Here is a 14,028-nt window from a genome sequence, read left to right on the forward strand (position 1 = left end):
AGGCTGTAAAGGAGCGGGAGAGCTGATCTAGCCCACAACTGCCCTGCCCTGAGTCGCTTGTCTTCTCCTGGGCCCCAAGCGGGTGGGCCCCATGCAGCTTGGGGCCGCACATGGTCCCACCAACCCACACAAAGAGTAGAGTCAGGCTGGTCTGTGGCAGGAAGACCGTGGGCCCTTCCCACTTTCTTCTCTCTGCCTCCTGGTTCGGCAATAGCAAAAGCCCAAGTTTCACCCTTAAATCATTGCAGAAAAGCAAGAATTGCTAAAGACCACGGTGTCCGGCTTGTTCAACCCAGAGCACTGGATTTCGCTACCCGCAGCTCTCCTCCCTCTCTCTCTCTCTCTTTCTCCTCCCTCAGGTATCCATTTCAACATTTCTGGCTGTGTGGCAGCAGGCCAGCCTGAGGAGAGCAGAGCAGGACCTGTGGAGCCGCTCCTCACAGAGCTCTATCTGCTGGAGGCAGCGTCATGGTGCAGTCCCTGGCCTTGGCAGGTGCGTACCTTGGACAGGGAAAGTGGGCTGGGCCTCAAGAGCCGAGAGTGCAGGAGCCTGTGGCTCCCTCAGATAAGGAAGCGAAAGGAGAACTTTGCTTCGTTCTACCTGGCCCTGACTCCTGGCTTGACTGTTGTTTTCAGCTCAAGGGTGTGTGTTCCGGAAGGCATAGACCCTGTTCTGGAAATGCAGTCAGTGGGCCCCTTCGCTGGGCGTTTGCTGTTGTTGCTGTGTTGTTTGTTTCCCTCCTGAGTATTTAGTCCGAGAAGCACCAGCCAACCATCACCTTCCCTAACTTTATATTGCTAGTCCTCCAGGAAGGCAGCCTGAGGGCGAAGAACTCTAGATGTTCTTACGAAAATAGTATTTTATATATGTCTAATATATATATATCGTGTGTGTGTGTGTGCGCGCGTGCGTGTATTTGTGTGTGTGTGTGTGTGTGCGCGTGCGTGCGCGCGCGCGCCCGCGCCTGGGTGAGTTTATGTATACCGCATGCATCCAGGTGCCCATAGTAGCCAGAAGAGGACATCAGGTCACTTTGACTGGAGTTACAGGTGTTTCAGAGACACCTGATACGGGTGCTGGGGCTGAACCCAGCTTCTCTGCAAGAGCAGAAAGTGCCCATAACCACCAAGTCATCTCCCTAGCCTTTTCTTGACGATTCCATGCAGATTTTTTTTAATTAGGTCACCAGAACGGTGTAAACAACTTTTTTGAAGGAGTCTGCCAGCCCTGGGTCTCCAAGGCTGCTGGGAACAGCGTTAGCCTCTGGTGACAAGTGGTAGGAATGTGAACCTTTGGGACCAGGGGGTCAGAAGATGGGGTCTCCTGCTCAGCCCTTCTAGGGGGGCTCTTCATAGCCCTGGGGTGGGTTCTCCATCTCTTCCACAGAGGCGCTTTTTCTCTGCATACCAGGTCTGCTGGTTTCCCATCACCTTCCTAGATCCATGCTGCCCTCCACTGAGACTCTAGAGCAGCCCCAGAATTGGGAAAACTCCCAGTTTCCAGGATAAAGTCTGAACAGAAGCGGGCCCTGGCTGAGCAGTTTCCTCTGGGTCTTCTCTGGAAGGAGAAAGTGTGACTTGTGTGACATCATCTTTACTTGGCCACCTGCTGCTGCCTTGCCTCTACCAACACGTGAGGCCTGGCCTGTGGCCCTGAGAATGACCTTGTGATATCTGTCTTCTTTTCTTGGATTACTTCAGGTGTGACGACTCTGCTGATGATCCAGTGGGGTAAGTGGCACCTGTTGGAGGCCAGTGCTCGCTCTCTCTCTCTCTCTCTCTCTCTCTCTCTCTCTCTCTCTCTCTCGCTCTCTCTCTCTCTCTCTCTCGCTCTCTCTCTCTCGCTCTCTCTCTCTCTCTCGCTCTCAGCCCATCTGTGTTTCTGTTATACCCCTCCATTGTAGCCACTACACACACATGTACACATACACATGCACACACACACATATGCACACACAGTTTCTGTTATACTCCTCCATTGTAACCACTACACACATGTATGCACATACACACACACACATACACATGCACATACACTGTTTCTGTTATACTCCTCCATTCCAGTCACTACACATATATGTGCACATACACATGCATACACACACATGCACACATACATATACACGCTCACACACTGTTTGTTATACTACTCCATTCCAGCCACTACACACACACACACACACACATACAGTTTATTTTATATTCTTTCATTCCAGCATCTACACACACACATTCCAGCATCCATACACACATGTGCACACATGAACATACACAGTTTATATTATATTCCTCCATTTCAGTCACTACACACACACATGTGCATGCTGTTTTTGTTATCCCTCCACTACACACACACACACACACACACACACACACACACACACACACAAAGAACTCTTGACAAACTAGGAGGACTATCCTTCAAAACTCAGCCTCCTTGAGGATTCTCTTTGTTTCTCTAAAACCCTACCATTCCTTTTTCCCAGAAGAGTTTCGCCTCCTTCCCCCTGGCAGAGCTCCCTCCAGCTCATAGCAGCAGCTATGTCCTCTTCTCTCAAGTCTTCCTCAAGGTCCCTTGCTCCCACATCTGTGTCTCACAGAGTCTGCACACTTTCTAGGGTGGATCACAGTTCCTATAGTTCTCTCCTTGAACTTTTTCTCCCACAAACTCTGAGCTCAGAGGTAAGGGAACCCAAGAGCAGACCTGCGGTCCAGCCCTGTAGCCCAGTGAGGATATTTGTGCTTGCATTTGCTTCTGGTGCAGAGCTGGAGAGAGTCAGAGGGGACCCCCATGTCAAATAAAAAAGATCTAAGAGATCTCCCAGGCATTGGCAGGTCCCTTTCCCATCCCACCTACCTGCCAGGCATCAGTGCTCCAGAGATGCTGGCCCCTTGGGCTCTTACTCTGAAGATGCTTGACATGCTAGGCTTAGCACTGGGTACCCATCTGCGCTCTGGGTCTCACATGAGGAGTCAAGCAGGAGTGTGGGGTACCATGGATGGGGAGGTAGTGAGGCTGGAACTTCTCCAAATGCTGACCAAAGTCCCAGCCACTTCTGGGCTCCAGCAATGTAGCACAGGAAGAGGACTTTGTGTGGACCTGGGATTAGTGTCTGTGAGCACCTTGAAGAGACCTCGCCCTGTGTCAGCACTCATAAGGCTAATGCCACAGGGTTATCCTATGAGACACATTGTGTGGGCAAAGGTCCCCAGTTCAAGAGGAGGAAGCAGGGTTACCTGAGTGGTAGGTGCGTGCACTCCAGGACCTGCCCTCACCTGTCCACTGTGTCGCCTCTGCTGTATAAAATGTATTTGCAGCATTTGTGCATTATTGAAGTGTGGAGCTATGAGAGCCTCCTGATTCCCTCCTGTGTGGCCCTGGGCCTGATCTCCTCTTTCTTCCTTTTACCATGAGGAGTTCACTGATCCTTGAACATGCATCCCTTCTTAGAAGCTCTGTGCCTGGATTACTTCTGTCAGAGCCATTGACTACCTGGAGGCTCTTCTCTCTTAGAGCTGACCATGTGCTCGGGGTCAGGGCTTCATGAACAGTCTCCACTTACAGTCGCCCTACACCCCGTCCCCTCCTCCACCTTCTCATTGACACTGGACACAGAGAGAGACAGTTGGGAGGTAGTAAGGAAATCCTGTTGGAACAAAAGGAAGTCCCAGAGCCTAGACACCTTCTCATCATTCATCAAGCCCCTGGCATAACATGTTGCTTAGTGCATTGCGGAGTTACACAGGAAGTGACCCCAGAGAGTCAGATGGACAAGCACTGAACGAGAGATGCACCTAGAGTTGGTTCTGAGTGATGCAGGAATGAAGACAATAATTCCTGCTCCCTGATGCCCTGGTCCTGCCTCAGGGATTCCCTCTGAGGGACCATCAATCACCGTTGGCCTCCCTGGGCCTCTCCCTCACAGCCTTTCATGAGTTAGAAGTACACCGGACACAAGCTACCTTTCCCCCCCCCCCAATAAAACCGGCTCTTTACTAGAACCTTAGCTGTGGCACTGATAAATGCAGGCCCTCTACAAGGCATAACAATTACATGCAAACGACTTTAATGGAAGATTAAAGAAACATGAGCCCAGGCCTGTAACTGGAATGCCTCTCTCCCTGCTTCACGTATTTGCATTTTAATTGACATTGTGAAGTATTCCCAGCTGTGTTTTGAAGGTTCCACCTCTCTTCCTTTGGTGAAAGAACTTGTAACTCCCTTTGGGCCTTGTCTTGTGATGGGGCTGCCACGGCAGGTTTCAGGCCAGGGCCTGTAGCTTGTGGATGTGGACTGTGGGCTTAGGGTGTTAAGGGATCAGGAGACCAGGAGTCTCACATCTGCTCTGCTCTCTCAGGGGTCATGCTGACAGAGAAGGGTCCCAAGATCAGGAACCTTGGGTTGCACTCGATGAAATGAACTTGGTAATGAGGGCTCTGGCACTCGTGGGCAGCCTGTGGCCCCCATAACTCACCTATGCAAATGCTCTCCTTACCAGGAGGTGTTTGCCTAACAAAAAGCAAGTCCAATTTCCTTCTAGCTGTCAGCCCTCAACCTAGGCACATAAAACACTCAGGGGTACTGTGTACCTGGGGCAGAGGCCACCAATTCCCAGGGGCTCATCTGATGGACTTTTTCCCCTCCTCCCTTACTGGTCAGGCTCTGCTGCAAAACTGTTCTGCTACTTCACCAACTGGGCCCAGTACCGGTCCGGGGCAGCTCGATTCCTACCTAGGGATGTGGATCCCAACCTGTGTACCCATGTCATCTATGCCTTTGCTGGACTGAACAACCACCAGGTCAGCACTGTAGAGCCCAATGACGAGCTTTTCTACCAAGAGCTGAACAGCCTAAAGAAGAGGTAAGCCGGAGTGGGAGAGGGGTAGGGTACCCTACCCCTACCTCAGCCCCGACCAGAAAATCTCCATTCCTGCATTACCATATTCCCCCCACCCCCATGTCAATGACCTGCTGTGTGGCACTGGGCAGGTCATCTCATCTCTCTCTCTCTCTGGTAGTCTGTGCTTATCTAGAAGAGATGCGAGTCAGTGGGAGAATTGAGAAGGCCCCTTCTGGTTTAAATCCAAATAAGATCCGGATTGCAAAACTGTTTCCCACTCCGTGGAATTTTCTTCTTCCTCTTGGGCATGTTCTAAATGTTATCCATCTCCAGCTATTTTACGAAGCCCCTTTGAGGATCCTGGTTACTAAATCGTCGGTTCCTTGTGTGTGTGCACCTGTGTGAGGCTGCCCCAGTTCGACATAGGGTCCTTGACGTCACCCACAGAGGCTTTCCTCTCCGGATCTCCCGCTGCCTGCGCACTCAGTACTGGCTGTGTATCCAGGGGCTGATGCAGGCTCAGGCCGATTTCTACTGCCCCTCCCCTCCCTTCCACCTATTGTTCTTGTCAGTCCTCGGAGCTGGTGAGATTGAGACTTGGGCCTCTCTTGTCTTTTCAGGAACCCCAAGCTCAAGACCCTGTTAGCCGTCGGGGGCTGGAGCTTTGGTACCCAGAAGTGAGTTGGATGCGGGCACGTGGGCGGCAGAACCTGTGGGTGGGAATGTGGCACACTGGCAGACAGAGAGGTCCTCAGGGAAATAGGTCAGGCCAAAGCTTGACAAGGGGTGAGGTTCCAGACCATGGCGCTTTCCCCTCTGGTTCTAGACCCGCAACAGGATGAGATGGCAGGAAGCATGGCTCCCGGTTGCCATAGAGATAGTCTCACCAGAAGCCTAGAACCTAAAACAGCAGAGTTCTGACCTCTCCAGCCTCAGTCTCCTCCTCCAGGAAGTGGGCGGAGAGGGACCAGGGATCCCAGACAGCTTGCAGTGTGCTTTCTGAGTTCTGAATGGGATATCTTGTCAGTGAGAGTTAGCTTGGCTGCCAAATTAATTGTCCATCTCTATAATTGTTTTTATTTATGGAGATAATGAAGCTAGAAATATCTAGAAAAATTTACACTATATGGTTCCCAAAGCTTTAAACATTTAAGAAAATATTTTTGGACCATAAGACATTTTGAGAATCTGATTAATGTTATGACAACTTCCCAAAATAACACTTATATATATATATTTTAATTAACATTGTTAGGGTTTTTAGCCTGGCATCCCCAGAGACATGGACCTAAGAGTTGACACCATTAATTTAAGTTAGAAGTTAATAAAAGTAAATCAAAATAGAATCAATCTGTAAAAACTTGAGATTCTTAGGAACTCTAAGGATTCTTTGGGGGGTCCACTGGGGGAGGGAGATGGGGTAGAGGTTCCCCCATCTAACATGGAGATTCGAGAAGAGCTCTGTACAGCATGAAGGTTAGCACATAGCACTCCACTTAACCTGCCAGGGAGCTCAAAAGGGGGGGTCCCCAGGTTCCCAGCTCCTTGCCAATCTCATTGCGTGCCCCTCTAATTACATTGGGACAATCCATGTGAGGAGGAGGGGGTGGTGATAATTCTGATCGACAGTGAGACTGTCCAGGGACTGCCAGGGGATTAGAGCAGTCCTGGTGACATTGATGTTAGGGTTAGAAAGCACTTCTATTGTTCCTTTTCTTAACCAGGCCCCTAACCTGTCAGCAAATATCCCCAGCAGCCCCCAGACAGCCATCCTAGAACCCTTTCTGATCTAAGCTCATGATTTGGATCCTGAGAACTTTTCTATTTGCCCTTGAGCAAGACAGTGGTCTTTAATCTAGCCCCAGTCAGGCCACACCCCTTCCATCATCTCACAGGTTCACAGACATGGTGGCCACAGCCAGCACCCGGCAGACCTTTGTCAACTCAGCTTTCTCGTTCCTGCGCACTCATGGTTTTGACGGCCTTGACCTTGACTGGGAATACCCAGGAAGCCGAGGGAGCCCAGCAATAGACAAAGAGAGATTCACAGCGCTGATACAGGTATGGCTGGGAGGGTCTAGGGTCAGTCAGTCTGCCAGGTGACTCAGGGTGGTGGTCCTACTGTGGTTGAGGGCTGCTCTGGTCCCAGGACCAGCAGCTTCAGACTGCAGAGTGTGAACACCTATGGGGGAGTGGGTAATAGGATAGAGGGTCCTGCTAGCCCCTGCCTCTGCCTTCATTCTGCATTCTTCCCACAGGATTTGGCCAAAGCCTTCCAGGAGGAAGCCCGGGCCTCAGGGAAAAGTCGCCTCCTTCTGACTGCAGCTGTACCAACTGGTCGAGGCCATGTGGATGCTGGTTATGAGGTGGACAAGATTGTTCAGTGAGTCTCAGGCAGTCTACTTAACCCCCACATTCTCCAAGGCTGGAGCAGCCCAGGCTGGTTGAGCTTTACAGAGATGAAGCAGACCTCCACCTGCAAGGCATGGCTTTCAGATGCTACCCCGTGTCTGAGAAGTCCCTGCTTTCTGCATTGGCTACTGCGTTATTTCAGATCCTTTTTGTGGGTGTGTGTGGATGGTTGGGGTGGTCTTTGTTCTTCCCTTCCTTGGGTACTCACAATGTTAGAGAAAGAACACTCTTGGGGGCAGGAAGAGGGAAGGGAGAGCATCTCCAAGAATATGGGAGGTCACTCACATGTTAGCTCTCAGTGTGGTATGTGGAGCTGCGGCCCCTATGACACTTGAGAGATGGAATAGTGGTGCAGGCCTTGATTCCCAGCACTCAGGAGGTAGGGGCAAGCAAGTCTCTATGAGTTTGAAACCAGCCTGCTCGTCACTGATTTCCAGGTCAGCTACATAGAGAGATGCTGTGAGTGTGTGTGTGTGTGTGTGTGTGTGTGTGTGTGTGTGTGTGTGTGTTTGGGGGGAGGAAGCTTATAATTGCAGCCTGCTGAGTAAGAGCCTACATTTAGTGAGGTTCTCAGGGGACTTACGTAATGTTAAAACTTGGGAAGCACTGAGCTAGATTGCTTCCAAAACAGCAAAATAGAACCAGCATTCTTGCACAGAACAGAAAACACCTAAGGGTGCTGAAGTGGGGAAGGGGGAGGACAGCAAAGACAGTGCCCAACACCCCAGTGGGAACGGGACTGGTCTAAGGGTGAGGGATGGAGAATGTCCTTATCTCCCCACCCCTCCCCACCTCTCCTGCAGGAGTTTGGATTTCATCAACCTTATGGCCTACGACTTCCACAGCTCCTGGGACAAGACCACAGGGCACAACAGCCCCCTCTACAAAAGGCAAGGAGAGACTGGGAAAGATGCTGAAAAAAATGTGGTAAGTGGTCGGTGGGTGGGGTGAGGTGGGGGTCCCCTGTCCAGCAGAACCTGTGCGGTGGCCTCATCTGAACCTCAGTTCCCTAATGGAAAACAAAACCAGGAAAACTAAGTAAGCCACCAAGTTCCAGGGTTTTCCTGTTGTCTTTGTCTGCTTGCTTTATTCTGCCCCGTGCCAGTTCTGAGGGGAAAGCATCACTTCTCTGCAGGATCTTAGCTGACAACAGAACAAGTCATTTTAATGACATCAGACACACAAGGGACCGATGGGGAAGCCTCCTTGGAACTTGACTCTGTAGCCCATATGGCTCCCTCCCTCGTGTTTCACATCCACCCCTTGCCCAAGGTTGATAACACTGAAAGGGGAGGAACTACCCAGGCCCAGGAAGGGCAAACTGGTCTTAAACTGCAGCCGGGATCCACCCAACTCTTCCTCCCTGAGAAGTCTGGATAACTTCTCAGGGCTCTAACACGTGACTGTGCTTAGACACTGGGGATGCAGACCCAAGTCCCTTGATCTTGTTCCCAGGTGAAACCTATCGCCATACTAGTTAACAGAGAACACGCTCCCAGCTTCCTGTGTCACATCTGCTAGGCTCACGAACACGGTACACCCTTGAATTCAAAAGGCTAACTGTATTAGTTTCATTCTAGATGCATTGCCAGGTGGGGCAGGAATTTCTTTCTTCAGTGATGTATTCCAAGCCCCTAGGGAAGAGCCTGGTACACAGGGGACGGTCGGTGACTATTTGTTGGGTGCATGGTTGACTGGTTCCAAAGCCCCAAGTCTGGTTATTGGGCCTTGCAGCTTCTCTCACAGGGCGTAGGAGCTGAAAGAAGGGTATAAATGGGGTGCTTAAGAACCAGCTTAAGAAGAGCCTGGGACCCAGCAGAGGAGATCCTGCCCTCTTGCTCCCTCTAGAACCCCATTCTCAGGCAACCAGAACCCAGGTAAAGACAGATAATCAGGCCCCCTTCTCTAACAGGATGCTGCTGTGACGCTCTGGCTGCAGAAGGGGACCCCTGCCAGCAAACTGATGCTTGGCATGCCCGCCTACGGACGCTCCTTCACCTTGGCCTCCTCATCAGACAGTGGAGTTGGGGCTCCAGCCACAGGACCTGGGGCCCCAGGCCCCTATACTAAGGAAAAGGGGATACTGGTTTACTTTGAGGTAAGACGACTTTTAGCTATCCTGAATATGGTAGAAGTCCAAGGACTCCTGCGAGTTAAGAGGGCTTCTCCTGTAGTTTCTGAGAAAAGGTGGTGAGCGTGGAGAATTCCGGCCAAGGGAACTCTATCCCATCCTGGACCCCTTGTATATATCCTTAAGCTAAGAAGCCTAAAGTGTAAATCCACAGTTCTAGGTGTTTCCACAGAACCTACTATGTTCTCTAGGCTTCCTTAGATGGGAATTTTCTAATCTCCTGTCTCCTCTTGGCATGAGGAGACAGATACTGTTAATCCCAGAGATTCCAGAAAGACCACAGACCCAAACCGTCATAGCCAAATTAATTAAAGCATGTGTGTGTCTGTGTGTATGTGTGTGTGTGTCTGTGTGTATCTGTGTATATGTGTGTGTGTACATGTGTGTGTATGTGTGTATGTGTGTGTCTCTGTGTGTGTGTCTCTGTGTGTGCATATCTGTGTGTGTGTCTATGTGTGTATCTGTGTGTATATATGTTTGTGTGTGTATGTCTGTGTGTGTGTATGTCTGTGTGTGTGAGTGTATGTGTGTGTGTATGTGTGTATGTGGCTCTGTGTGTGTGTGTATGTGTGTATGTGTCTCTGTGTGTGTGTATGTGTGTATGTGTCTCTGTGTGTGTATATGTGTGTGTGAGTGTATGTGTGTATATGTGTATGTGTCTGTGTGTATATGTATGTGTGTGTGTCTATGTGTGTATTTGTGTGTATGTATGTGTCTGTGTGTGCATCTGTGTGTGTGTCTATGTGTGAGTGTATGTGTGTATATGTATGTGTGTATGTGTGTGTATGTGTGTATGTGTGTATGTGTATATGTATGTGTGTGTATGTGTGTATGTGTATATGTGTGTGTATGTGTGTGTATGTGTATATGTGTGTGTGTCTGTGTGTATGTGTATATGTGTGTATGTATGTGTGTGAGTGTATGTGTGTATGTGTGTGTGTGAGTGTGTGTACAGGCTGCCTCCCTCTAAGGAAGGGTTCAAGAAGTCAGCACTGGACTTGGGAAGATAAGGGTTTTATAGTTTAGGTGTAGGGAGTTTCCACAGGGGGTGGCAGGCAAACAGGTGTGATCACAGAAGCAGAACATAAGCATAACAAGGTGGTCGTGATGACTTCCTGAGACAAAGCCGTGGCTGCACGGTGGGCACAGCACGGTGGGCACAGCACGGTGGGCACAGCAAGGGGGTCACAGCAAGGTGGGCACAGCACGGTGGGCACAGCACGGTGGGCACAGCAAGGGGGTCACAGCAAGGTGGGCACAGCACGGTGGGCACAGCAAGGTGGCCATAACAAGGTGGTCATAACAAAGTGGTCACAACAACAAAGTCATATCAACATTTTGAAACAGCAGAATGGTTGTCATTTTCCAGAACAGGCAGTACAGCACCACTTGAAGGTAAGGGTTACAGGTGAGGCACAGCACAGTCCTTAAAAAACAGATTTAATCACAAACAGGAATGAGCCTAGTTTGTGTTTACTCTAAGACGGTTTCTTTTTTCTTCTTTTTTTTTAATCTTTATTAACTTGAGTATTTCTTATTTACATTTCAATTGTTATTCCCTTTCCCGGTTTCCGTGCCAACATCCCCCTAGCCCCTCCTCCTCCCCTTCTAGATGGGCTTCCCCTCCCCATCCTCTCCCCCATTACCGCCCTCCCACCAACAATCATGTTCACTGGAGGTTCAGTCTTGGCAGGACCAAGGCTTCCCCTTCCACTGGTGATCTTACTAGGCTATTCATTGTTACCTATGATGTTGGAGCCCAGGGTCAGTCCATGTATAGTCTTTGGGTAGTGGCTTAGTCCCTGGAAGCTCTATAAGACGGTTTCTAAGCCCAAGCTGGAGGCAGGCTGATTTGTCACTGCCTGCTGTTGTTATTCTTTCCTAACATAGCTCTGTTCCTACAGGTCTGCTCCTGGAAGGGAAAACAGAGAATCGAGGACCAGAAGGTGCCCTATGTCTCCCAGGGCAACCAATGGGTGGGATTTGATGACAGGGAAAGCTTCAGAGCCAAGGTGAGGCCCAGCCCAATGGGGAGGTGGTGGCCCCAGCAGATCTGAGGCCTATCAATAACATCAGCACTTAAGTTCTCTTCAAGGATGAGTGTTCTTGTAAATACCTCAGCATTGCACCCTCTTTGTGTGACAGCATCCTGAGCACTTATCACCTATCATAAAGACACAATGGAGGCTGGGGATGTAGCTCAGTGGCAGACGACTTGCCTGGCATATGCAAGGCCCAAGGTTTAATCCCCAGTACAGAGAGAGAGAGAGAGAGAGAGAGAGAGAGAGAGAGAGAAACACACACACACACACACACACACACACACACACACACACACACGGGAAGGGAAGGGAGGGAGAGGGGGAGGAAAATGGGGAGAGGGAAGAGGAGGGGGAAAGGAAGGGAAGGGAAAGGGGAGGAAGGGGAGGGGAGAGGAAGTGGAAGGGAGGGAAGTGGAGGGAAGGGGAGGGAGGGGGAGGGGGAGGGGGAGAGGAGAGGAGGGGAAGGGGAGAGGGAAGGAAGGGAAAGAGAGGGGGAAGAAAGGGAAAGAGAGAGAGAAAGAGAGGGAGGGAGAGAGAGGAGAGAGGAGAGAGAGGAGAGAGAGAGAGAGAGAGAGAGAGAGAGAGAGAGAGAGAGAGAGAGATCCTCTTGACAAGATTTGTATTTTACCGAAATACTAACTCTACAGGCACATGGAAAGCAGAAATACGCATGGTGGGACATGGGATTTTATCCAGTCCGTTGGCCACAATTGGAACATGTGTGTCATTGATTTGCTTATAGGACCCTTTCATCCTAATATGGGCTCATTAAAGTGTTTCCTGGCCCCTCTTCCTGAGGAGATCCTCAGTTCCTGAAGGGAACAGAGCTACACATGTTCGTGAACAGGCCTCTTGGGGCAGACAGCAGCAGGCAGGGTCTCTCAGAAATGCAGATGATGTGTTCTGTGGGAATCTAGAAAAGAGTAGATGCTGTTCAGAGAGGAAGTGTACTTGGGGCAAGTCCGGAAGCCCAGAAGGTAGGCAGGTATCCAGGGAGGAGACTGTGGGCAGTCAGGATGGAGAAGGGATGGACCGTGAGTACAGGGGTAGGACCCATGAAGAAGAGTGAGGTCAGCTCCTGGCCCCCTCCACAAATATCATGGAGCTCTCTGAGGCAACGCATAGCTCAGCGTATTCCCACAGGGGCCCTCGGGGTGACAAGGACATGAAGACATGAAGGCCAAGCTTGCTTCGGAACTTTGGGAAAACTGAGGCCTGCTTGCCTGTGGCAGCTGAGCCTCTAGCAACCAGGAGACATCTTTTAATCCCCCACATCTGCTCACACCCCCAGGCTGCCTATGTGAAACAGAAGGGACTGGGAGGGGCCATGGTCTGGATTCTGGATGGGGATGACTTCAAAGGTTCCTTCTGCAACGAGGGCCAGTACCCTCTCATCCGGACACTACACCAGGAGCTGAGTGAGTAACCGGCTGAACTCAGAGAGGGGTGCACACCCTCCCGCCTCATAAGCCTTTCTGAGGAAACACTGCCCTCCCCCCAGTATTGTGATTTCTCAAAGTTCATGTGCACAAGGAGCTAAGGGAACTGTTGAAACTACAGGCTTCGCCCTCCCTTTCCTGTTTCTCACTGGCAATAGCTGACAGGGTGTGGTAACAGGGATACTTCCAAAGGCCTCAGCCAAACGGCTGTTGACTCTCATCAAAAAGAAAGCCTACCCTCACCCCGTGGCATGCAACCCAGGTGCCCCTCATTGGTATACGGCTAGGTGTCACACTGGTACGTGGTCATCGGCCGCCTTCTACTGTGCACATAGATTGTCTTCCGAGTGCCCCGATGTAGGTGTGACTCCGTCTGGATGCGGGATGAGGGGTACTGGACTGCTGCCTTCGGTGGCTGCTGCTGAATGCTTGGCCTGTGGTTTGGAATCTGTTAGACCAACATTGGTTGGATCATCCTTGTCTTTCTAGGCCTTTCATCCGGGCCTCCAAGAAGCCCAGAACAGGAAGTACCTGGGCCACACCAGCCTTCTGAGCCCGAGCAGGGCCCCAGCCCAGGGCTAGATGACTTCTGCCAAGGCAAAGCTGATGGGCTCTACCCCAACCCTACAGAAAAGTCCAGTTTCTACAGCTGTGGAGGGGGGCGACTGTTCCAGCACAGCTGCCCCCCAGGCCTGGTGTTTATCGACTCTTGCAAATGCTGTACCTGGGGTTGAGTCCCTGGAGTCCCATCAGACTCCAGTCTGAGGCCAGGCTTGGGACGCCCCGCCCCCTGCCAGTAGCTTGCTTCTGCTTTCCCTGGGGGGCTGCAGGAGGCCTCTCTGTTCTTTCCCTGACTCGGCCTCTGCTCAGCTTTTTGGCTTCCTTTTTGTCTCTTCTAGGCTCCCGCTTTACCTGAAAAAATAAACTTATTTTTCACCCCCGAGCTTAAAGAAGCTCTCTCAGGTCACTGTTGATTCAGTGGGGGGTGGGAGGGACCCAAGAGGAAAGGGTGGCACACAGTAGGCAAAGGTCAGAGCCAGGATTACATTTCCGATGCGTCTGGCCCCATGAAAATCTCCTCACTGAATCTACCAGCCAACAAGCATTCTCCAGTACATGGGTGACAGCATACAAGGCACTGGCCAGGCTCCACACATCCACTT

At 50.9% G+C, this 14,028-nt stretch overlaps 1 protein-coding gene across 6 annotated transcripts in view; it reads left to right on the plus strand.

Moving 5' to 3' along the window:
* The window catches only part of Chit1 (chitinase 1), a 47,609-nt gene extending 33,801 nt beyond the window's left edge, over positions 1 to 13,808 (plus strand). For 4 of the 6 annotated variants that reach the window (NM_001270848.1, NM_001079689.2, NM_001270846.1 and 1 more), the window contains 11 exon segments: positions 360 to 493; positions 1,702 to 1,731; positions 4,661 to 4,862; positions 5,462 to 5,518; positions 6,737 to 6,902; positions 7,100 to 7,224; positions 8,057 to 8,180; positions 9,166 to 9,351; positions 11,289 to 11,396; positions 12,718 to 12,844; positions 13,355 to 13,807. In NM_001270848.1, the coding sequence (NP_001257777.1) occupies positions 469 to 493; positions 1,702 to 1,731; positions 4,661 to 4,862; positions 5,462 to 5,518; positions 6,737 to 6,902; positions 7,100 to 7,224; positions 8,057 to 8,180; positions 9,166 to 9,351; positions 11,289 to 11,396; positions 12,718 to 12,844; positions 13,355 to 13,599 (1,395 nt within the window). In that variant the 5' untranslated portion in view covers positions 360 to 468 and the 3' untranslated portion in view covers positions 13,600 to 13,807. 6 annotated transcript variants of the gene reach the window in all.
* Positions 13,809 to 14,028: the final 220 nt, after the last annotated feature.

This window comes from Rattus norvegicus, chromosome 13 (genome assembly GCF_021556685.1).
Source record: "Rattus norvegicus strain SHRSP/BbbUtx chromosome 13, alternate assembly SHRSP_T2T, whole genome shotgun sequence".
NCBI classification, from domain to species: Eukaryota; Metazoa; Chordata; class Mammalia; order Rodentia; family Muridae; genus Rattus; species Rattus norvegicus.